The sequence below is a fragment of the Cebidichthys violaceus genome, unplaced genomic scaffold (genome assembly GCF_023349555.1).
Source record: "Cebidichthys violaceus isolate CVI_PGR_0920_01 unplaced genomic scaffold, fCebVio1.0.p SCAF_5, whole genome shotgun sequence".
NCBI lineage: Eukaryota > Metazoa > Chordata > Actinopteri > Perciformes > Stichaeidae > Cebidichthys > Cebidichthys violaceus.
In genome coordinates, this window is record NW_027176705.1 from 398,908 (window position 1) to 423,858 (window position 24,951).

Below are 24,951 nucleotides of genomic sequence, written 5' to 3' on the forward strand. Positions count from 1 at the left end.
TTTTAAACTATGGCTATCAGTTTTGGAAGTAACAGTGACGCTTGTTACATGCATAGCGTCTTTTCCAAATAAACTTCTGTCTTCACAGGAAGTTAGGTTTAGGCAACAAAACTGCTTAGTCAGCGTTAAGTTTACGAGTACTTGACAGACTAACAACTCACGTGACTACCAAGTGACTAACGACTGAAGTGACAAAATGTCAGTGTTTACCTTTAGCTTCGCACGGGACATGGACAGCCGTCTTTTGGACGAGAGCCCTGAGTTTGTGTGACCGTTCCACCTCCCCTCCCACATGCCCTGTGTGGACTATCTTGCTCTTCATAGGTCGGTTGATCTGAGCGTGTAATAAGGACGCTGGTGTGTTTATATCAGAGTTAGTGTTTATACAGATGCTAAACAGTGCCTCCGTGCGTCAGTGTCAGACACCAAGGAATACAAACCAAGCTGGATGTATTTGACACATTGGGAAAGAGAACTGGTTGGATGGAGATGGGTTTGTGTATTCAAGGGCATATATATAAAAATACCAGTTTTATTTAACAGTTTTTCTTTGAAACCCAGGCGTAGCTCCGAGGTGCCATTCTGAATCACTCACAAGGGTCAATTCTCTGTGCAACACTTTGTTCCAGGGCCCACTCTCTCTATGGCTTCCCACTGGCCCCAGTGCAACTGCCTGTCTATATAATGTCTCTGAGTCTGTTTAACTGGATATCATAATGCACTTTTGTTTCATTCGTTGGCTCATATTAACCTCTACATGTATGCTGTTTATGTATCAAGAGTCAAGTGCAACATTCTATGTTTGAATGGGGACCGGGACCTCTCTTAAACGTTCTATCTCAACGTGCCCTTCATGTAATGTTGCTGCTTGACTCCGTCCCTGAACTCAGAGAGCGAAACAGCAAAACAAAGCTCTTGTGTGCCCTGAACTCTGACCGACACCCCGAACGTCTTTCACCCAGTGTCACTCTTAAGTGTCCTGTTTTCCCGGCTTCATTTATCGTCTCTAGCCTTGTACATATTCCACTCCACACAGACATAACTGTCCCATATTCACACTGATTTACTTCTGCATGTGTCTGTAACTGTCTTTTAAGACAGACTCATTTCAAACACTCCCAGCAGCCCTCTGTCAGTATTGCCATGCAGGGCGCTAAAGAGGTCAAGCAGGGTTTTAGTTTGTGACCCTCGCTCTTACAGGCGGCAGTGATCAGGGCCGACCTTTGACACTGAATACCACTGGTTCTCTCGGGTTCAAATGCAGACCGTGACCCAGCCGTTGAACTCCCAGAGGGGGGGGTGACAAGCAGCGAGGGAGGAGCAGGGTGAGAGACACACACTACAGTACCTACTGCTGCTACTGAGGCAGACTCAACGGTTATGCCATATTAGTCTGATTATCTAGCGGATATTGATGGATGTAATGGTTGTAATTGCGTCTTAATTCTGTTTTTAGTTGGCAGATGTGTAAAACATTTAGCAGGTGTATTTGTAGATGTGTGTGAAGTGTGTGCAGACTTCCACAGTACGACCAGTCTTCCTCTTTGAGGCTGACAATTAAAGGAAAATCCCTCCTTAAATTTGAAAAACGCCCATTAAAAGTCTTTTCTATACTCTCCAGGAGCGAGTCAGTCATGAAAATATGTAATCCGGAGAGCCAATTTGTTTCTGTCTTAACCTCCTATATTTCTCTACATTTGATTTACAACTAAAAGATGTTTTAGCACCTATTGTGAAGTGGATTTTCCCTTTAAGATAAGGTGGGATAAACCTCAGCTAATCATCCAGAGGAAACTCGGGACAGTCAAGTCAATCTTCCATCATCTCATATTCTCAAACAACAAAATAATGTCTCACATTTTTCCTCCTTTGTTTTATGAAGCAACCAGCAGAGAGTCCATTGTTCAGTCCCACCGGCCACCACACACTATACTATAATTAACTTCCATCGGCTGGGGTCTTCTCACTTTCATATCTGTGCGTATCTCTGGAGAGTCTGAGCACCGCTCAGTGGGAACACAGCAGGTTGCTCAGCATATTAATGGTTTATTTATTGTCATTACAATAAAACAGTTCGGTGTCAGGTTCAGGATGATGTGTTCTCAAGTAACGCTGAACCTTCTGGAAAAATTACAAATAGCTTCAATTGTTGTCTTCAAGGGGAAACAAAATTGAAGTTTGTCTACTTAAACCTGCAATTATCAGTATTTTATATTAAGAATGAATTCAATCACAATGTGTAATGTCACAATATTTTTCTCAGGAGTCAGTTGAGATCAAACCAGAGCCAGGTGTTGTGCTTTCAGCTTACTTCTCTTCATTTCCAAACTCAGCTTTGTTGGTATAGATAGAGTGGAGGCGGTAATCTAGACGGACTATCGCTTAAAGGGGTATCACGGTTTTGCACTCTACGGCTCACGTAGTTTAGCAAGCGTGTTCTAAAACTACGGTGGCCCAACCTATAAATATGAAAGGCTCTCTCTAGAGCCAGTGTTTGGTTTGTCCATTTGTCCATTTGTCCAGTGTTTGGACACCATGAAGAGGACCTGCTCGATCTGTAGATACGAAAGGCTATTCTAACCTAACAAAAACACAACGAATCTTAGTTAAGGGTGATTATACACTAATGAAAATATAATAATGAAAACGATTTTCAATATCTTCTAATAGATCCCATGAAATATGCTAAACAATGGCCCTTTAAACATGAAGTGTATTGGATTTTCACATTAAAGACCAGGTCTTCAACTAATTTAAATGAGTAGTCCTCATTTCTCCTTTTCTGTAACAACTTGTGGAACATTTTCTTATCTTGATTGGTCTTTTACTACAATGACTCTTGATGGTTACTCTGATACTTTCATGGTAGTGTACTACAGACATGTCTGCGCATTGTGAAGTGTTGTCAGTATCAGTTGGAAACTGTATTAAAATTGCCCACGCGTCTCACAAGAGTTCTGGGAGTCAACACCCACACCACGCTGCTGGAGGCCCTCCGGAGAACCACAACGAGGACTGTGCAGGGCAGACTGTGAGACCCTGCTGCAGTAAAATAAGAGGTTTTCTCAAGGGACTCTGAAAGGGTTTCAGACAATTATTCAAAATGCCAAAAACAGTACAAATACCAAAGCATTATTAGATTCCACAAAGGCTTTAATGGGAGCAAAGTCCACTCTTACAGCTCCCCTCTGCTGCTCTATCAGCTGTGAAACACACATCCTCTACATGTTTTCATTGGACGGCCCTGCTTCCTTAATCCCTCCGTTTTTAATGACCACAGCGGCTGCTCGTTAAAGAGCATGGACTCCTACCAAAGATGAAGGCCATATATGTGTTGATGACAAGCTACAATTCTTCATTTTCCTTTCATAGAAATACTGTAATTCCTTTTAGGTTTTGCTTCTACTCTCACGCCTCGTGCAAACAGTACTTATCTTGACCCTTGGTCCTCTTCACTGTTATTACTTCCTTCTTGACAGCTCAATTACTTCTGCTTGGCACATGCACTCAAGCTGGTGACTAGTAGGCTTCATGTATTTTAGTTTAAAATCAAATTAAACTAATTTTAAATCAACTTTACTTAAATTACTCACATTTGGGAAAAGAAATATATAATCAGTGTGGCACAGATCAAAAGGAAAATCTTTTATGGAAAATAACACTCGTCAGATCAACTATTTACTTTTTGGCGTCAGTGTGTGCTATGATTACAAATTAAGTACAATCAAGAGCAATTCTCAGGAGACTTTATAAAGAGAGAGAAAAAGATGCCTTTTATTAACCTAACAATCAATCACAAACTCATCAAACCATTACAGAGACAAACAATGCCTTCAAAAAGCTAAAATTGACATTTTGGCTCCCTGATCTCACAAGGAAGCACTCCTTGGAACATCTTAATGGGGTTATGCACATTACATAAGGTGTTCAGTTTTGTATTTTGTGCAAGTGCTTGATCTATCAATAACACTCAGGATTTACGTAATTTGTCTTTTCCAACACGTGTAACATTTGGGGTTTAAACTGATGTAAATGTAAATGAACGGAAGGTTGCCGGTTTGATCCCTCAGGATAAATCTGAACTTGTGAAGTAAGAAGGTGAAATAAGAAGGTACAGTATGTGTCGGGTTCTTGAATTTCATGAATATATTTATTCACATTCCTTATTCATCATTAAACCAGGGCCGTCACATTGACAATAAATCTCCTTGGCAAAGAAGGCACACAAGTGAAAGCTCGGACGTGTTTCACCTGTTCCTGTTCGCACAGCTTTCTTTGAGACAATACCAGTGTTGTTGTTTTTTACACGTTTTACTATAAAGCTTACAATTGTTCTTTGATGAGTATTGTTCGATTTCAGGCACGGACATGGAAATTATCTTAAAAGTGGTTGTTAACACAGACCAAATCTTCATCGCCATGCAACAGTGAGGGCAATTCACCGTGATGGGTTATCTGTCTCAAGCTAGTCTGAGGACATTATTTATTTGTTACACCGCAGAATAATAAAGAAAGCAAAAGATCAGGTCTGTGCAAACAATCCAAAAAAGTCGTGTGCATTGACAACACAACATGTAGAGTAATCAAACCGTAGATTGGACGATGGCGCCATCTACTGCTGATCTTCTGGAAGTGCAAGACCTGATTGAAGTTGGTTTATTTTTATTCCAAATTAGTTTGGCTATTCAGAAAGTCAACAATCACACAGGAGTTGTATTTAGATTTTATCTTTTCAGAATAAAACAATATATTAATTTAGCCAAGTGTTACAATTATTGTAAAATATGACTAAATATGCAGATTTGGCTTAAATAATGTGATCGCTAAGATAGGTGGACAGTAATTTGTTGCAAAATGGGACTTTCAATGTGTTAAAATACATTTGACTTCCTTGCCACTATAAGATTTATTGAGTTTGATTGAATGGCGGACGTTCCGACATTTAATCTGAGCTACATGATTCTATATTGAGTTAAATCTTTAAACCCAAAGATGTTGTGTTATTATGACTGCACCACAAAATCAGATGGAAATATTTCTAGTTTGTTTTCTGCATCAATTTATACGCATTTCACCCAAAATTCAGCCTGACATAGTAGGCACATTTTGTAACACACTGTGTATTTATTATAGGAAGTGGGCTCGGCAGAGTTGAAGCGGTTGACACTGATGACACTAAATGAGTAATATGCTAATATGCTTTCACCTAAGTTGCTGTGTTCCCTACATGTGTAACTGCAAACCAACAGTTTTTAGAACTATAACTATGAATATTGATACATATAAAAAATGTTTAAAGCATTTTTAGTTGCCTTTGACTTCATAAAGTAAAGGCTTTTTCCATTTATTCTGACACCTGAGTCAGACATTAGTCAAGGATTCTGATTTGAAATCAAAGCATAGTGAAGGTTTATTTGGCCAGGTGGTGAATTTGAAGCATTGCACCATGAGTATTTAAACAACCAATGTTGTATTCTGTTTATTTGACATCACAATCAATTACAGCCTTATTTACCTTCTAAGTGTTTCTTTTTTCTTTTAATTTTCCATTCTTGATAATGAAAAAAATATATATTTTCATGTTTCTATTAATCTTCGTGTTTTAGGCGGAGGTCAGCATGCTGAAGTAGAGGTTTGGATTAAATGTCTGCTTATTAAGTATTTTGTTTGCCTCCTAACAATCCCTTGAGTCTAAGTATGGATCTCAGCTGCAGCCTGTTTCACACAATAACAACACAGCAGATATATACGTGACATTCATGGGAATATTAAGTTACAACCCTAATGCCGGAGTTTCAAGTTCAACACAGCAGATTGAGCTTGTGGTTAAAATTATGAGAGGACATCTTCTGCAAGCATAAACACATTAGGAACTTGTGATTTTCTAAACGAAAACAGCTTGACTTTCACTTATGATACCAAAGCATATTATTTCCCAGAGGACATTCATTTTGAGAAAGCCTTAATTCGTAGACTGGCTTGTTTAAAATCCAACATGTCTCTGACGACTCTAGAATACGATGCCTCGTTTTTCTAATTGAATATGCATGTTTTGTTTCTTCCAATCAAACTTTGTTTTTTTCTGTCCATTCCAATTGGGACACTAAAGCATTAAATAAATATTTTCACTGTTGAATAATACAGGCAGAAGCAGGAAAGGCCTGTCGGTGCAAGTAAACCAACAGCCCAATGAAATTGACTGTTGAATTTCCAGGAAGAGTGAAGAAAAATGCATCAAGTAAATACAAATAATTAAAAAGAATATTTCCGGTTTAACGTCCTTGCCTTCAAAATAAAATGTCAAGCAGTTTCCCAATTAGAACTCCAGGGGCCGAAAGCTCCTGTTAAGTATACCGTATAAAATACAACAAAAGACTTCACGAGAACCCAAACTAGTTTTAGTATAGTATAGTATAGCATAGTATAGTATAGTATAGTAATGTATAGTATAGTATAGTTTAGTATAGTATAGTATCAAAGTATGCATCCAAGCATCAGAATATAATTTGACCACATTAGAATCTCCATTTAACAGTTAAGTTATGGATCGTATGTAAGAACAGAATAGCTTCTAAATAATTAATAATTTGGCTTCCTGCATTTTCACCATCCGATTTTTTTCTGTGTTTGTACCTGTATCCGTATCCTCATGACTTTTATTTTGAAAAAACAAACCGGTATGTGGTAAGTTAAGTGGTACGTTGATTCTGGTACGTCCAGCGACAGGAACTTTCTCTTCGTTCCTTCACAAGATGGACTGGAACGAAGACGATAATGTGAGTCGGTTGATGTCTTTATTTTGCTGTTTCTTTAATGTTACCAGTGTTATTACCTAATTCACCTGCCGGAGACTCATGTAGTTTGTCCAATAACGTTACTAATATCTCCGCAGGTTGTTCGCATCTTTTCTAGCTAGCTTGCTGTTTCACCGTTAAATGTAGCTTGTCGGTAAGTTGCTGTAACGCGGAATAACCTGTCCTCCTGATAGCCATCGATACTACCGTTCGCTTCAGTGGGCGTTGTTAGCTTCCGCTGCTAGTTACCTGACGTTAAACAGTAGCTTAGCTAGCCAATCTCTCCTCAACCCCAACGGTCACATTTAGCTTATTTTCTTCGAGTTAATGCACAGACGTCCACGTCAGGAAATGTCTGTTTGATTTGTCTGGATGACATGAAGCGTTGACAGCCAGCGCGTGTGTTTGTACCCATTTCTTTGCGTTGTTACCTTGCTTATCTTAGTACCCTATTATTATGAAACTGTAATCCTCTTTCACAGCGGTACTCTGGGCTGTTTTGTGATAGTCGTTAGCTGCATGTCTTCATCCAAAACCCACATGTGTTACACTGTTCATGGCCAGACAGTGGTTAGCTTCTGCCATATGTTAAGTAAAGACATCCTTCAGGGCAGCAGCTTGTCATAATATGACCATCAACATTCAACATCCATCCCAGAGGATGCATCTTGCACAATTGGAAACTTGCACTCTTGTACCTGTGCATTTTGTCTAACTTTTCATTTTCCTGCTGTAAGTCTGATTTAATGAGTTGATGTTGTCTTTTTGTTTTAAGTTTTTATGGGAACCCCGGCTGCTGTAGTGGTTGATTTTTGATGTTGATGATCAGCTTCGTTGACTTTATGACTTTTGGTTAAAACTCAATGCGAACACCCACAGAAGAACACAGGAGAGATTGGATTTTATTCACTCCCCGCAGGTTTATTTGCATCACACAAAGTACACACAAGTAACCCGAGTTGTTCTGGAATGAACTACCTGCTCCTGTTTCCTCCCCGTTAGAAAACCTGCACTTCTCGTACATCTGCTTCCCCCTCCCATATCTCTTCACCCAGGCTCCTAGGCCTCTGTGCACACTCACCTACTCGAGTTTCAGTTCAGTTGGCATTATTTCCTGATTTCCCCGATACTCGTCATCAGTGATCACTCCACCAATTGTAGTCTGACAGTCCCCGAACCTTAATCAAATTATGGATATGATTATACACGAATATATTTCAAGACACACATACATTTTTCTCCCACACAGCAGAACACATTCCCTCTTGAGTAGTACAATAAAGATAAACTTGAACCTTGATGGAGATCAGCAGCCAGGTGCTGGTGGTGGTAAAGTTCAACTCACAATATGAATTTAAGCCATTAAAACATACATGGCAGTAAAAGTCCACTGGAATTTGTAGAACCACCAAACAGAGCAGTATACCCATAATAGCCTCATATAAGTCGTGTGTGTGTGTGTGTGTGTGTGTGTGTGTGTGTGTGTGTGTGTGTGTGTGTGTGTGTGTGTGTGTGTGTGTGTGTGTGTTGCAGGGTCACGGCCACATGCACGACAACTGTAACCACGGACACTCGGGTCATTCTCACAGTCACGGGCCGAGAGCGGCGCACCCGTTCATGGCGGCTTTCAAAAGCGGGGATCAGGAGATGGACATCAGTCAGCAGCCGAAGAGACGGTCGCACATGGATGACAGCGGCAGTTGGGACATCGTGAAGGCAACACAGTAAGTGGTGGGACAGACAGTGGACAGTTTAACGTGTAGTTCAAATTCATGCAAGAGATTTTTGTGGTTTTCCTAAATCTGTCACTCATGGAAACGATTGCCCAAACTACAAAATATATCCCAAGTTGTAATAAACTAGACTTTCTCTGATATACCTTTTCATTAATATCTATTGTTCAATCAGTTGACAGTTGTTGCATCAAGCACACACCTCCTCTGTCTCAAAGGTTGCAGATGCCCCCCCCCCCCGTAAAACCTTTTGTCAGATGATATTTTGTGTGATTACTGTGTTCAGGATCAAATTGTTTATCTGGCCGTAAAACATTTAGTTTTGATAATGTTACCCGAAACAAAACAAGATATAATTTAGATTTAAACCCAACTCCAGATTCTCAAATGGTAGTTTCTGTTTTCATTGCTGTTTTCTCTGTATATGTCCAGAACAAATACCCCTGTACAATTTATGTATATATTTAATCTAAAATGTTGTTTTTAATGTTTTTTAAACTGAAAAAACATACAAAAAGAACACTATACAGTGTTTCAAAATGGTAAACAGTCACAATTATGATTGTTCTTTATAAAGATTTAAGATTGAATCATACTTAAACTCTGGTGCACAGACGTAAGTACACATCTAGTTTCTTTACTGTGAAGTATTTGATCAACGTATTTGCGCCGGAGTCGCACAACGAAATTGAAGGAATGCACATCGTCTCTCAGAGCTCTGTGTTTAATCAGACGGATGATGAGTCAGGGTTTTTTTTTTGGTCCAGTTTTAAAGCACTTAAGAAATAAATCAGTTGAAGTAAAGGCAGCACAAAGCTTTCAGTGTGCTTCAGTTGAGATTAGCACTCAGCAGTACTTTGCATTAAAGTGGAGTGCTGGCTGCTTTTGCGAACTGATAAGTGAGTTGAGGTGCAGCAGAACGAAGGTCAGCTTTCTTTTACGTGGGAAGAAAAGAAAAGAAAGGAAAAGAAAAGAAAGGAGAGAGCCGCTCCTCTGACTATTCATCTCACTGTCTGTCGGCCTACTGGAGACCATGGGTATACATGCTACAGATTCTTTTCAGTCTGAATCTGATCAAATACAAAAAGTGAAATCTCTACAGTTGACAGTTAACTGTCTTATCAAGTGGCTTTCAGTTGAACATGTGTTACTTGCTCCTTTAGCAGCAGTTATGCTCATTTGTTTCAGGGTTCTGTATTTTATTGAGCATCAGCCTGGTAGTTATTGTTATTATTAAAGCAACTACAAGGCACTTTCATGGTGTGTTGATTTTGGCGCCCCCTGTGGACAGAGGCTGTAGTGTTTCCATTAGCGCCGCCTGCTTGTGTGACGTAAAGATCTCCATCTGGCTTTGTTTTGGAAGCGAAGCGAGTGAAAGAAAGACACAAATTATTTTTAATACTTTCTTTTTTCTTTTTTCTAAGCACAGCTGGTGATTGCTAATGTAGGACTAATAACTGTAATATGACGATGTTGAAACAAAATAAACTGTTTTCACCACCAATGGAGCGTTCATTCATAAATTAACCATAACTCACAATGTATCTCATAAATAAAATAGACACATTACATAACAGTGTTAAGGAAGAAAGCCAATTCAAGATCTGTTGAATGACCGACCGAGGTTGACTCTCATGCTCCATCTGTCCGTCCGTCCGTCCCGTTTAGCTTATTTTTGGTCTTCGGTCAATTCTTTTCTTATTCTCTTGGCTGATCTTGCCCTAGTATCAGCCATAACCACAAAATATAACATCAGAAATAACGATCTTCAAAGAGACATCTCCTCCTGCTTCTTTTTAAGTAGCTAACATACTACTTAATGCAAAACTTTGCCTGAAAATGTAAACATTAGCTCTTCCGGTCTTTGTGTTTTGCCTGATTTCACAGGGAATCGGACCCGGGGACATTCGTTAAGAATAACTTCATAGAAATTGCCAATGTTCTATTGATGGTCTCGTTTGCTTATGTGGGTCATGTATCGATATCGGCGTTAACTTGAGACTGTTTCATAACCATTTAAAGGAACTCCTTGCAGTACCTCTTTAATGTGTTGTCTCTGTCATCCTCTCAGGTTCGGTATCCTCGAGCGCTGTAAGGAGCTGGTGGAAGCCGGATACGATGTCAGGCAGCCGGACAAGGAGAACGTCACTCTGCTGCACTGGGCGGCCATCAACAACCGCTCGGAGCTGGTCAAGTGAGACCTGCAGATAACATTTAAATAATCATTTAAATATCATGTGAACGTATAAGCATTCCACTGCAGGTTACCGACCATACTTCTCTCTGTCTGATCCGAGTAGTAGTTACTAGTTTAGTTAGAGAGGAATTCTGGGAAAACAGTACTATACAGTATGCTCAGGTAATTAAGAAGCTATTTGCTGAGACACACAGACCCATTATATTAAATATGTATTGAAATGTATATTTAGTATGATATTGGCTGTTTTTTACATCAATATCACAATTAAGTTAACATAACATGACTTTAGATTAGAGTTGCTTTACTCACAAGGTAAAGTGAATGGATTGGTGTTGTTGCTTTCAGCTGAACATCATATTAAAGCAAACAGCTTCAGGGCAGTCAGTTCTTCCTCAGGGACTTCATGTATTATGTTTCTCATTGTCGGAAGCGTCTGACATGAAGCACAGCGCTTTGAGCAATAATAAACGTACCGGAGAAGAAATACAGACAACTGAACTTAAAGACAACAAGCGGCAACACAAAATGTTCTCAACGGTTGACACAGATATTTGTTTTGATATTAATGTTCTCTCTGTGTCTTCCCCGACAGGTATTATATTTCTAAAGGGTCGATAGTTGACCAGCTTGGAGGAGACCTGAGCTCGACTCCTCTTCACTGGGCCATAAGGTGACTGAACGACTATAAAGAAGGGATTTGTTGCTCGGATTCTGCTTTTCTATCCCAGATTTGATTAAATCCTGGTTCAGTTATTTACATTTAATTTATCTGTCAAAAGAAATGTTTAAATGTAATGTCAAAAATAGAAGCTTTAGGAGGTTTGAATGTAAATTAAAGACAAATAAATATCAATCGTCTTGTAAACACATGTATGTTGACCCATGTGTGACCAGTGATGGAGACAGAAAAACAGATCACAACGTTGCTTTAGTCCCAGCATTCCCAGTTCTCCTGAATTTTAATTATCTTTTATTTCTGCTTTTGATACTCAAACTTTTCCATTTGCCCCAGTAGTTGCATGCACTTCTGGGCTGCTTTGCTTTACTTTGCATCTGAACTTTTCCCACTTATTTATCAGACACCACTGGTCGCATTTTGACAGAACTGGGGGAGAATGTGTTCTTCAGTAGTGTGTAGTTAAAAGGAACACGTAACTGTATCACAACTGCCAAAGTGCTTCCTCCAGGGCGACATGTTGACTTCGTCAGTTCAGTGCTTCCTCTATAGAATCTGTCCGTTTGTTTTGTCGATGATGAGGCAGGGCCACCTTCCCATGGTGATCCAGCTGATGAGATACGGAGCAGATCCCACCGTCGCAGACGGAGAAGGCTACCGCGCTCTCCACCTCGCCATCCTCTTCCAGCACATGGCCATAGCAGCTTATCTAATGGCTAAGGGACAGGTCTGACGCCAAGCACAATCCCTAACACCTTTATTTATTTTACACTCGTTGTAAGTTCATTCTTTTCATGATAATCCTCTCATTTGCCTCCAGGAGGTCGATGGACCTGACTGCAACGGACAGACATCGCTGATGTTAGCGGCCCAGAAAATCATTGGGTAAGCAATCTTAATCTTTTCCAGATATACTTTAAAGCCTGAAAGTATCCTGCACTCGTTGAATGCCCATATGTTCACATCAAATCATAGTGTATTAATAAGCAGGGATGTATAATCAGAGAACACTCCGAACAGTCTTTTGCTGCCTGAAACACACATTTCTTTAATGTTGTGTGTTTGTTTGTCTGTTAAAATCAAACTGCAAAAATATATAAAATTCTAAAGAAGTTCTAGAATAATAAACGGCACATCTTGTTCTTCTGTCCTAGGCCTGAACCCACAAATTTCTTGATCAAGAATAACGCGTCTGTGAGCGCTGTGGACAAAGTGAACAGGAACACTCCGCTGCACTGCGCCGTGCTGGCAGGAAACGTAGACGCCGCCCACATCCTGCTGGAGGCCGGGGCCGGCGTGGACGCAGAAAACATCAACGTAAGTCTTATAGAGCAGGTTTCAGCCAGAAACGTCTTTCTCTCTGCGCTAAATGACCAAAGAAGTTTGGCCGTTTGTCAGGCTGAAAAATAAAAATGGCTGTTTTTTTTGTGACCATCTGGCATCCACACTTTGTTGTGAGTAAAAAATGTTGAAGACATATGAGGATTCTTAGTCATCTGTTTTTATTTGAAATACTGGAATAATTATCTCAAATTGACATTTGATGTGAGAGACCCAAGACAGATAAACCTAAAGTCTCTCTTCACTCAACGTGTTTAACTTATTGTTACTTCACTGAAACACTGATGAAGGGCTTTGCGGTGAAAACGAAGACATCTCGTGTGCAGCAGTAAAGTCGCTCGCAGTGTCAACGGTCCATTTAAAAGCAGCACAATTAGAAACGCCTTGCATTTTGAATAGAGTCAGCAACGATGCATATCTTCACGGTGTTTTTAATGCTTCTTCCTCAGGGTCACACGCCCATCGACTTGGCCCACCAGGTGCACAGCCCGCTGCTCATCCACATGCTCAACCACGTCAAACAGGAGAGGATTCGCTCCAACTCGCGCTGCCTGCGCATCTTAAACAGATACAGGGTACACACAAACTGCAGGCCACGCACCGAGCACTCTCAAATAGCGAATAGATCAAAAAAATAACCCCTACCTGTTTGTGTTTTCCAGGTCTTTCTGCAGTTTTTGCTCTGCACTGGCATCTTTGGAAGCGTGGGCGCCATAGTAGATCTGAACTCAGAGTCCTGGTTGCTCAAAGGGATCCTGCTGGCATGTTTGATAGGTGTGGTCAATCTGGCCTCGAGGTGAGGACACGTGTGCGCCGAGCTGTCCTCTGCACTGTGAGAGGAGATGTTGCGCATGTTGTTTGTCCTCTAATAAGAAATGTTTGTGTTCTCAACAGGAACTTCCCGAGCGCATCCTTCCAGACTCTGCTACCGGGTTCAGCTCTCATGGCGTCGGTGTTCTGGATGCTCGTCACCTGGTGCCTCTGGTTCCTGCCAGATATCCTTTCTCCGAAGAAAACAGACAGAAATATGGGATGTTTTGTTGCATTTTTCGTTGTAGGGTGGGCGTTTCTCTTACCATGAGAGGATTTAGGTTCAGACAGACATTTAGAGGAGCTAGAGTAGATTTTAATGGTCACAAATGTATCAGACGGAGGCATAGGAAAGGCCTGTGAATGTTACGTTGGTACATAATATTTTACACTGTAGAAGAGTTTTTATTCATTGTATTAAGAGTGAGAAACTCTTCGATCTAGTTTCATTGTCAGAGTCAGGAAGTAAACAAAGAGATGTTAGTTAAGAGCAATGTCTGATGCTCTTATCCTGTTGATCAAGCTGATGAAGGAAGCGTTTCTTAACCTCTGCCTCCCACATGGGCCCAGCACCACAATTCAGGTCTTGTTCGCTCTGAATGCCGCCGCTCTGCTCTACTATTACCTCCGCACCTGCAGGACCGACCCCGGCTTCGTCAAGGCAACCGAAGAAGAGAAGAAAATGGTGAGGGGGGGTGGGGGGGCAAGAAAAGTTGGGCCACTGAAAATAATCTAACATGTAAATGTTCAGGGACAGATGAACAGAGTTTTGTTTTGTTTGTGTTGTCAGAATGTGTTGGTGTTGGCTGAAGCCGGATGTCTGGACCCCAGAATATTCTGCACTTCCTGCATGGTGAGTTTCTGAACACAAAACTGTCACTTTCTTAGACGCCGCTCTATTTACACAAACGGTGACAACCTGTTATGTTTTACATTCCCTAACGCACAGATAAAGAAACCAATGAGAGCGAACCACTGCTTCCACTGTGACGCCTGCGTGGCGAAGCAGGATCACCACTCCGTCTGGACCAACGGCTGCATCGGTACGACGGGTCGTAGCGCGGAAACAGTGACTGCAGCTGCCAGGATATACAGCTGCATGGGTTTCTAGTTTGAGAGCACATACATGAACAGTCCTCAAAATGAGTTGTTTTTAGTACTATTTAGAGGTCAAAATACACAGACTGGTGAGACTGGGCCGGGCGTATGTACTGTATGTAAGATTATCTTTATTTAAGTTAAATAGCTTTTGAGAAAATAAGGAAAATGGCCACAATCTTAAAAACTGTAATAAAACATATTGGTTCCTTGTCCAATTTTAGATTTATTAATTATCTGTGCACTAAATTTTTTTTAAATTCTGCTAAGTTAACTGTGACTATAAACTCCTTGGGGAATGAGTGTTCATATTAGAGATTATTAACGAGTATGAATTCAAAATTACAACAAATAAAAGCTGTATTTAAAAACCTATTTTAGTACAGTAACTCATTCAGTTACTGCAATCATTGCATGTGTTACATGTGCGTTTTGACTTACGATGCGATATGTTATTATAGTTAATAAATATATATATATGTATATGTATATGTTATTGTCAGCTCCCTCAGAAGTGCACACAATGTCGGGTCTTTTGACTGATGCATTTGTTGTGCTCCAGGTGCGAGGAACCATCACTACTTCATCCTCTTTCTGCTCTCCCTCATGCTGATGGGAGCCTGGATGTTCTACGGTTGCCTCACATGTGAGTGACTTGACATTCAGAACAACAGTGTCTGACACAGTCTTACATTCCCACTGGATACACTTAACTGTGCCGTGTGTGTGTGTGTGTGTGTGTGTGTGTGTGTGTGTGTGTGTGTGTGTGTGTGTGTGTGTGTGTGTGTGTGTGTGTGTGTGTGTATATATATGTGTATGTATATATATATATATATATATATATATATATATATATAATTTTTTATATCTTTTCTTTCTTCCTTCAGACTGGTCCACTCGGTGTGTGCTGCATTACGAGGAGCAGGGCGTGTGGGGCGTGGTCTCTGCCCTGGTCAGCTGCTCTCCCTGGCTGCTCAGCGTCTTCCTGCTGGCCTTCTATCACACCTGCTGGTCCAGCTTGACCCTGCTGATGCAGCTCTACCAGGTGACCGGGCTGCTTTGGAGTCTGCTAATGAGCTTTCTACAGCTCTCAAACCTCCTATGAACGGTGTTCTGTGTCTTAAAAACTAGAAGAGAGACCTCAGAATCATCTGCCTTCATGAGTTATGTGGGAAAAGAGGCCAAACATGTTGGGCCAGTGTGCATTGCATCTCATTGTGTGTTTACGGTCCACTGACCTGCAGTGTGTGTACACACACACACACACACACACACACACAATGAGTGTCTTCTGTGTCCATGCAGTGACTGATGTTCTGTCCTTTGTGCCGGAGCAGATTGCCTTCCTGGGACTGACCACAGCGGAGCGGATGAACCTGACGCTCCACCAGAAGAAACTCCGACAATCCGGTTCCCTCAGGCAGAATCCATACAAGTGAGTTGATATTAGTGATGTCATTGAGTGCACTACATCACAATCTTTTAATACTGAAGTTGTTGTTAAGTGCAGCTTCATAATGCCGTGTGCTCCGTTTCAGTTGGTAAACAACTTTAGATCAGTGTTTGACGTCGGAAGATTAATGTCTTTATTTAACGGTTGTGTTGTAATTATGATGCAGGGGGAGCGTTATGGATTTCAGTCAAGGTCTTGTGCAGTAATGAACATCTGTTTGTACATTAATCCTGATTTATTATTGATGCCACTGTGCCAAATGTGATATTAAGTCTCTATGGAAATAGATTCAGGACCTAAATCAAATTGAACATGTGGAAGCTGAAGTTTGCTAATGTCGAATGTGCTACTAGATGTGGTGATGTAGTGCATGCTGAAAATTGTGGCTCATTTTACTTCATGCTATTTTTTATTTTTATCTCAGTACGCGACAACATGACGTGACGAAAAAATAAGGAGGAATTTGAGATTGAATCAGGAATTCAGTAACATGAAACATGAGCTGCTTTTCAGACATTTTCAAATTTCATTCTGTATTAAATTATCCATTTGGCTAAAAGAACAATTATACACATGGCTACTCCCGTTCTGCAGTTATTATTATTATTACTTTCATTATTTTTTTTTAGTGGCCTTAACTGATGCCCCACTAAGATTACATTAATTGTTTTTCCCCCTTTATATTCATGCTAAAATCAACTGGAACCACCATTTTAAAGCTCATATTTCAAAAAATAAATCTTAGAAATTGTTTGCTGAGAATTAAGACGGATGGAATGGAAAAGAGAGTCTCCTGAGCATCGACGCATTTCCATGAAGTCTGTTTTAATGAGGTCTGATTTAAGGATGTAGCTGTGGTTGGGAATGAAATTAGAATATGTCTTGTGGAGAAAAGTGCAGAGATTGCTAAAATATAAAAGAAAATCTTCTAGTGGAACTGTTTGTGAGGACTGGACTAAATGGAACGCTCTTGCAAATAATGCTGGACCTGGTTGATTCTTCGACTAGCTATCATGTGATTTTGTCGATTGATATATTAATTGATTTAATCGACAGATCTGTAAAACTGAGTTTCTCCACAAAGAATCACACAAAAGCACCACTTCAAAGCTTGTCTTCACCAGAGATGTACTCGTACGTTATTTTTAGAAATAAGTCATTCAGCATTAAAAAACAACTAACCCACTGAAGGAATCTTAGTCTGAGGCAGACAAACAAACAACTCATTCCCACTCATAAGAACATCTCAAAAATGGCACCTGGTCACCATATCCAACATCTCGTAGGCATATTATGTGAAAAAGTGGAAGTGCATCTGTCAGTCGGCTCTGGCTGATGTTCCTCTCCCGTCTCGTCTCTCTGCAGTTTGGGTGTCGTGAGGAACCTGGTGTCCTTTTTCCATCTGCGTTGCTGTGGCCTCTTCAAACCGGCCGTTATCGACTGGACGCAGCAGTTTCCGCCCGGCCGCGACCAGCACGTGTTCGGAAACACCGACATGGTCTGAGCGCCGCGCCGCCCCCTCGCTCAGGGTCAACAGTCGGACTCTCACAGTGGTTCTGGACCAAAAGCACAGAGTGTATTTATTTATTTTTTTAACGGTTTGGCTCCTCGTGAAGAGAGACCACGACACTTAGAGTTTGGAGAAACACAAAGCATTGTGTAGATATATCGTTTGATTCAGCTCTTTGTATAGACTGCTGCTGCCTTATACCTGACCAGTGGAACGAAAATCACAAATGTTTCACGTTGGGCGAGGTTAACAAACGTATAAAGGCCTAAATTGTAATTGAAGTTTTGAGATGTTTTTTTATGAACACATCAAGCCTATTTTTTATCATCTGTTGTGGGGAAAAAAAGAGGATCTTTGTACGCGTAAACAGTTGGTTTTATGAATTTTGTAAGAGTTGTGTAAGCATGTGTTTAATAATGAATGACCACTATAGTTATTCAATAAAGCAATGTTGTGCCTGTCCTTTGCACTGATTCTGTCTGGACTCGCGTACAGGGGGTGGGAACGGAAACCCTGTGAATCAGTACATCGTTGTGGTGAGGCTCACGAATGTCCGGCTTGTTGTGCAGGTTGTTCGACTCTGGTCATTTTCCGAGCCTCGGTTTGAAGTCACGTGACGCAAGCATGTTATTTTTGACACATTATGTGTTGCTACTAAGTAACCTGAGCATCACATTTTTGTTTTTAAAGCTTGTGCTCTGAAATTCCTTGGAAATCATTCAGCATGAAAACATGACTTATTGACTAAAGAGATCGACAGAGAGGGGGCACAATAATAGTTTCCTGAATGAAGTCCATGTTCTTATCTCTTCTGATTTAATGGTGTGAGATAACAGCTTTATTTTTAGTTTGACAAAACACGTCTAATCCCATCGCGCTCCGCTCGGCTGCTCACACAAAACTGTTTGGGAGAAATTAACTTGTTCCGTTTGTTTATCACTTGTTGGATTGATTACTCTAATTAATTGCTGCACATAATTATTTATGAATGCAAATAATATTCTATTAATAATTTAACTTGAACAAGATGCGGCGCTGCTAATTGTCTTCTCACGGCAGGAGGTAACAAATTCATGCACAGACTTATAAGCAGGGTTTGTTCTCATCGAAACTATAATTAGTAATACAAACAAAACAATTTATTTTTAATGTTTGCATGTGAGTAAAAGCTCTTGTTTCCTCTTCACCTTTATTAATGAAAAAAATGTCATTTTTCATGAATAAACTCCATTCAAGATACATTTAACCAAAATAGTTTTATTGAGGAACTCACAATGAACCATCATTTTATCTGCCCAGGTTTTTTGATGCCCAATATGATGTCTTTCATGTTTAACAAACATCTTCCAGTGTAAAGGTGAAAAGCTGCTGTGTGACACAGTGAACCAGAAGAGTTTCCTGTCGCTAATCCAACATGGCGGCGTTCCCCAGTCCAAATCCTTTTGGCCCGAAGTTTTTGGCGTAGCAAACTGCAAAGAAAATAGAAACAATAAAAAACAATGCTGAGGTAAAAATAAACGTTCTGATCAGTGTTCTGTGGGCTGTACTGCTGTATTTCCATGTTAACGACTAAAATTTGCTTTGAAAGTACCTTCAATGCAGTGACAGGAGCCTAACGAGTATCGTAGCCTACATACTGTAAGTGTTTTGTGTACCTTTACAGTACAGCTCTCCATCCTTGTCTGTCACGGTGGTCGACTCCAGGCTTTTACCACACAGGGCACAGCGGAAACAGGTTTTGTGCCAGGGCTACACACACACACACACACACACACACACACACACACACACACACACACACACACACACACACAAACACAATTATTAAGATAGTAATAATAATATTGATAAAGACAAATAAAGATAAATCCAGCATTCAAACAGAACAAGGGCCCAGAAAACAGTGTATGAGGGTGATGCTACGCTTTGTGGCCTAGCTGTGTAATGATGCAGAAAGAATACGAACTTTACATTTTCTACTGGCTAATTTGGACAATCAGTCTTCTCTGTTAAAGGAGCAAAAACTATTGAACTGTCTACCCACTGAATTGAAAATGCAACACAATTTATATGTTTTTGATAGCGGTATTAAATCATGGCCAATACCTCTGTAGACACACCTGTACTTTGTGGATGTAAATGGGTGTGTATGTATTTGTGGGCGTATTTGTTAATGTTTATCCTTTTGTTTTTCTCTACTTTAACTTTAGAAACTTTAGTGTTCTGTGGAAAGCTGTTGTAAATCAGCGTTTCGCTGCAAACACTAAACACAGTGCATCTGCTCCTTGAGCATAAATGCTAGATTTGGAAATCCACTGTGATGTCCATATCAAATATAATAAACTGAACATTGAGGACCACCGAAGATGAACCGTGACCAGCCGGAGATCACAGCGAAAACCGCAAACGCACCCTTGAATGTTTCCATCGTTTGGCCTTCAATTGAAGTAAATGGGAGACGGAGTGAGATGTCATGTGACCATATCTTTACAGGAAAGGTCACAAGGATTTATGTTCTTGGGCCCTTGAATGTCTGTCAGGCAAGTTGGATGTTTTTTTTAGGTATTTTCTTGTTTGTTTGTGAACAGTTAGGGGTCAGAATTATGTTGTTATTGTTACCATAGGAATATAGCATTAGATTGCACACAGCTGTTAATAATCCCTCTGCTCCTCTCCCAGAATGTGCCTTCATGGTTGACGGTCTTTGCAGCTGCCGGTCGTCAGCGCTCAATTAGCTCGTCGGCCTGTGGGACTATATGAGGCCTTTCTCTCCTTCAGTCTCTGTTTGACTAGAGCGACTTTGCACAGAGTTCCTGGAAGAGTTTAGTGTGTTGCTGTATTTTTGGTAAAGCTTTAAAGAGATTGTTTCTGCACTTGGGACCTCATTCTCTGCCATTGTTACACCCATAGAAATAAAATATTGGTGGTATTGTGACAGAAAAAAACTGATTATTTAGAGATAAGAGGTCTGAAATCAACAGACTGCTGAGGCAAGAAAGCAGCAACTTCACATTAAAGGGTGGCGTATTTTAAAATGCGTGGAAATAAAAAGTACAATAAACAAATTTCATTAAAACAAATCCACCCCAGTGTTTCTTACCTTCCCTGCTCCCATCACCTTCTCAGCTGCAAAGACGGCTTTGGAGCAGCGAGGACAGCGGTCTGAACATCCAAACTTCGGGGAAGACTTATTGTCGTTGGAGTTTGAGGGAGCTGGTCGTGGTTTAGAGCTAACGCTGCGATGACATCAATCAATCAAGTTTTATTCATACAGCACGTTTCATACGAGTCAATCAACTGCAATTCAAATGGAAAATAGAGAAAAGATGAAGAGACTAATTCACACAAAATTAAGTTAAGAAAAAAACACACTAAATAATTTGATCACCGTGAAACAATAAAACATTAAAGTTAAATTAGAGCGAAATAAAATAAGAAATCAAATTTGTACAAATACTAAAACCAAAGTGTAAAAACAAGACACTATAAATTCATATTTAATAAGAAAAAAATAATAGAAACACTAAAAAACACGACATGAAAGACTGAATAGGTTTTTAGTTCTGTTTAAAAATGGCTTGAGGCATAAAAGCAGCATCACCAAATGTTTGTAACAACCATGCTTTTATGTATTCACTATTTTTGAATTCTCACAATTTAGTTCCCCCCTGACTTTCACTCGTGTCAACACATCAGGGAACACTTTAGCTATATTTACACCTTGTTGTGTTTTGCTTTTTTCTTTTTAATGTAGAAGGTAAACAACATTTCTCAAGTTATAGACGTGTTTCTGCAGCTGTGTTTAGAAAGGAACCCCTATCAGACTGGAGAAAGGCAGAATTAACTAGTTATAGATCTTAAAGACTACATGGCTCCATACCACTATAGCGGTAAGATATGTTGTGGATATGTTGACTTATGTGCTTTGGGTTCGATGGCCCTTTAATGACAGCCCAGACTTGTGTCTCTAACGTACTCGTGATGCTTCAGGCCCACATGTCGAGGAGGGTCAGAGCTCAGAGCTCCAGCTCCTTGCCCGTATCCGTAGCCTTTTGGCCCATATTTCTTGCCATAACAGGACTTGCAGTAAATCTCAGACTCGTGCGCCGCAACCGTGGTACTGTCCAGCCCTTTTCTGCAGCTCACTGTGTGAAAGAAACACAAATATTTTTACACATTTAAACCAGCTGTTGTCTGAGAGAAATGGATTCAGTTTGCCCAGACTGGGGAGTGTCATGGTGGAGTAATGGAGGTTAAATAAAGCTCCCACATAGCTGGTTTTATCAGTCAACGGTGGCATTACACACAGTCAGATGTTTTGTGTTTCTATTTGTAGGAAGAGAGGAGAGTGCGAGGTGAACGTTCGAGAAAAGACGAACACTTAGCATGATGGTTGTGCTCATCGCGGAGGCCTTTCAGACCTCCCACTGGAACAATCGAGCAAGTCACACAGACTCACGTCCAACCAGCTGGAGAGGGTTTGTGTGTTGAGCAGAGAGCAGTAAACCTATACAAGGCGTCCCCGGATGAGACCACCCAGTCAAACGGAAGGAGAAGAGGGGGAAACTCCGCTGGAGCAGTCAAAGCCAGAGAGCGGCCATTCAACTACCAGAACACATCGTTACATGAAAAAAAAGAAGCTTTTTTTTAAGAGGAAATATGAGAGATTGCTGAGAGAATGTGGTCAGTGCTGGGTTAACTGCAAACATTGAAGAGCAGGAGAAAGACGAAGAGTAGAAGAAGTGCATAGAGAGGAAAGAAAGAAAGAAAAAAAACAGAGGGGTTAAAAGCAAGAAAGAAGGAATTGATAGAGGGAATAGGAAGCAAGAAAGAACTTTAGAATAAAAACTAAAACAAAGAAAATAAAACCACAAAAACTGGACTCTTCACTACAAAAGAATACAGATAGATGCTGCTCTCAGTTCAGCACAGCACCCAAAGGCGTCAACAAGGCAGCTGATAAGAGCAAATGAGCCTCACAGAAACATGGAGGGACACTGTTCAACACCATTCTGCTGATCCACCATGACACTCTCTGTGCTGCACCAGTAAACAGAAGAAAGAACCAGTGTGCTCACTGCAGATGAAACAGGTCTTGTGGAAGCTCCTCCCGTTACACTGGATCTCCTCTGCGTGGTACACCGTCTTCTCACAGGCAGCACACTTGGTGCCTCCTCCCCAGTTTGGCATCTTACAGAAACAAAAGAACAAACTCCAACAAATGACTTTGTTATCAGTGTGACAACAAACACACCTATACTAGTCTGTTAGAGTCTATTCTAGGGCTGCAACGTTACATTTAATTAACGATTTCTCTGCAGATTATTTTTTGAGCCAGGACCTCCCTGCATGTTATTTGTTTTGATATTTCCATTTGATAAATGATAAACGCAATTTTTTATATATTATCTCATTTTGTTTCATTAAGTGATTGACTAGTTGTTTAAGTATTGGAAATAAGAAATCTGCACCAGCAGCTTTACGGTCAGCAGATCCCGTGCAGAGATTCCTAAAGTAGTCCAGCCAAAATAAATGCCAACCAAGGACGTTTCCTGCAGATGCCGACGATGATGATGATGATGATGATGATGATGATGATGATGATGATGATGATAATAATACATTATGTCAGATCGAGTTTGAAATGTTTCTTGCACCCCAGCAACTCCGTTTGCAACATCAACAAGGACAAAACAAATTAAGACAGTAAACAAAGACGCATTCATTTATCACACCATTACAATCAATAATCATAATATTCAACACCTTTCAGCGTACATTTGATCCGGGGTTAAGCTCCATATTCACTTTTAGGATTGCCTGGTGCACAGGAGAGCTTCAGGTCAGTCTAACCTCATTAAATCGAGGGAACACCTGATGGCAGCAGCTTGAATGTATTGTTCATGGACACATCAGAAGTGATACTAGACTGAATAATGTAGTAACTGTAGGCAGCACAGGAGTTTGAGTTAAAGGTCGATCTAAATATAACTTCCTATGAATTGAAAGAATCTTCTTACCTCTTTTTTATTTCTTTTTTTTTTTTACAAAATAAAAGGGTCAATAAATAAAGCTTTAAAAACCTAAATGTTCCTCTGTGTGATGTCTTAACCTGCTGTCTTTTTTTTAACACGCAGTCTGGTGGTTTTAAATATACCGGAACACTCAAACCACTCAACTCTCACACAGTGTTATTTGTATTTCCTCATCAGTTTTGATGGTTCTCATTTATTGTCAGTGGAGATGTGGCCGAGCCGCCGTGCCCGGCCTGCTGTCTGACATTCCAGGTCCTGCTCATATCAGAGGCTGCCCATCACCTCACAGGTCTGGTATGTGATATTCTAGGAGGCGAGGCTTTACTGAGACAACAGAGATCAAAGACAGAGACAAAAACCCGCCAACAATACAGGAAATGTCAGATTTTTCCTTGAGATAAATCAGAAATCTCACATGGAACTGACTCCTGACGTTGAGGTTTATGTCAAAAAGGACAAAATAAAGTCTGATAAAATTATGTAATTCAACCTATAAAACTAAAATAAGTAATCATAAATCAACCACATTACCCGTGTTGTAATAAACCACTCAGCTACAAACAGGAATGAGTCCTTACCTTGAATCCAAGCCTGAGTGCTCTGGTCCTACCGTGGCAGTGACCTCTCCCCGGGCGGCTTAAATACCGTCCATCTGACCATCACCACAGTCCACCGGCGACGCGTCAATGAAAATATCCTCCTAAAAATAACTTGTGACAGAGCAGAGCCCTCTGACCCTTCATCACAGGCTGAAAGAGGCTCGAACATCAGCCACCGCGACATTTGTTCTGGACTCACAGGCAGACACAGGAAACTCTAAAGAGAACTCTCGCTGACAGCTGAGCAGTCCACATGGCATGTTCGAGGATTATGGACGTAAATGATGGGAGCTCAAAGCATATAACTGACAACTGCACATCTGAATGTGAACACGATTGTGAGCCATAGTGACTCTGTGATGCTCATGAGGCAAATGTTAAAGTTCGAGAGGAGGTGTTGTTGTTGTTACCTGAATCGAATCATCGATAGCAGTCATTCCCAAAGACTGGGTCGGGACCCACAGGTGAGTCGCAGGAGATTTTATTAAGGTCCCATAATAACTTTTTTTCTTTTACATCTGCAGTACACCTTTGAGCCACACGAGGGAGCCTGAACTATCGTTCTGATCCTAGTATATAAGAAGTGGACGTAGTCGTCGTGAAGTCACCCGTTGGTTTGTTGAATGCCGTTTTAAAGCCTCAAGTTTTGCCGATTTTGCCGTCGCCATCTTGGATTACGGTCGTCGCCATGTTGTTTTTCCG

General features: G+C 40.6%; 2 protein-coding genes across 2 annotated transcripts; one reads left to right on the forward strand and one right to left on the reverse strand.

Annotated features, from left to right (window-relative positions):
- Positions 1-6,727: 6,727 nt before the first annotated feature.
- Positions 6,728-18,077, forward strand: zdhhc13 (zinc finger DHHC-type palmitoyltransferase 13). The gene is made up of 17 exons (XM_068730345.1): positions 6,728-6,776; positions 8,328-8,518; positions 10,599-10,721; positions 11,320-11,397; positions 11,986-12,130; positions 12,224-12,288; positions 12,558-12,720; positions 13,194-13,319; positions 13,407-13,540; positions 13,639-13,739; positions 14,115-14,239; positions 14,345-14,407; positions 14,504-14,597; positions 15,215-15,298; positions 15,540-15,697; positions 15,990-16,087; positions 17,471-18,077. Exons 1-17 carry the CDS (start codon positions 6,753-6,755, stop codon positions 17,607-17,609), a joined length of 1,911 nt encoding a protein of 636 aa, XP_068586446.1. The 5' UTR covers positions 6,728-6,752; the 3' UTR covers positions 17,610-18,077.
- A 775-nt stretch (positions 18,078-18,852) lies between these two features.
- csrp3 (cysteine and glycine-rich protein 3 (cardiac LIM protein)) lies at positions 18,853-24,337 on the reverse strand. The gene is made up of 6 exons (XM_068730346.1): positions 24,229-24,337; positions 22,694-22,805; positions 21,592-21,760; positions 20,716-20,851; positions 19,271-19,364; positions 18,853-19,084 (listed from the first exon to the last, which is right to left on the reverse strand). Exons 2-6 carry the CDS (start codon positions 22,803-22,805, stop codon positions 19,020-19,022), a joined length of 576 nt encoding a protein of 191 aa, XP_068586447.1. The 5' UTR covers positions 24,229-24,337; the 3' UTR covers positions 18,853-19,019.
- Positions 24,338-24,951: the final 614 nt, after the last annotated feature.

Coding starts and splice junctions, on each gene's coding strand:
- zdhhc13 (XM_068730345.1), top strand. CDS start 6,753: ATGGACTGGAACGAAGACGATAAT. Junction 12,289..12,557: donor GCGGCCCAGAAAATCATTGG/GTAAGCAATCTT, acceptor CTTCTGTCCTAG/GCCTGAACCCACAAATTTCT. Junction 12,721..13,193: donor TGGACGCAGAAAACATCAAC/GTAAGTCTTATA, acceptor CTTCTTCCTCAG/GGTCACACGCCCATCGACTT.
- csrp3 (XM_068730346.1), bottom strand. CDS start 22,805: ATGCCAAACTGGGGAGGAGGCACCAAGTGTGCTGCCTGTGAGAAGACG. Junction 20,852..21,591: donor GTGGGCCTGAAGCATCACGA/GTACGTTAGAGA, acceptor ATGTCATCGCAG/CGTTAGCTCTAAACCACGAC. Junction 19,085..19,270: donor TGGAGAGCTGTACTGTAAAG/GTACACAAAACA, acceptor TTTTCTTTGCAG/TTTGCTACGCCAAAAACTTC.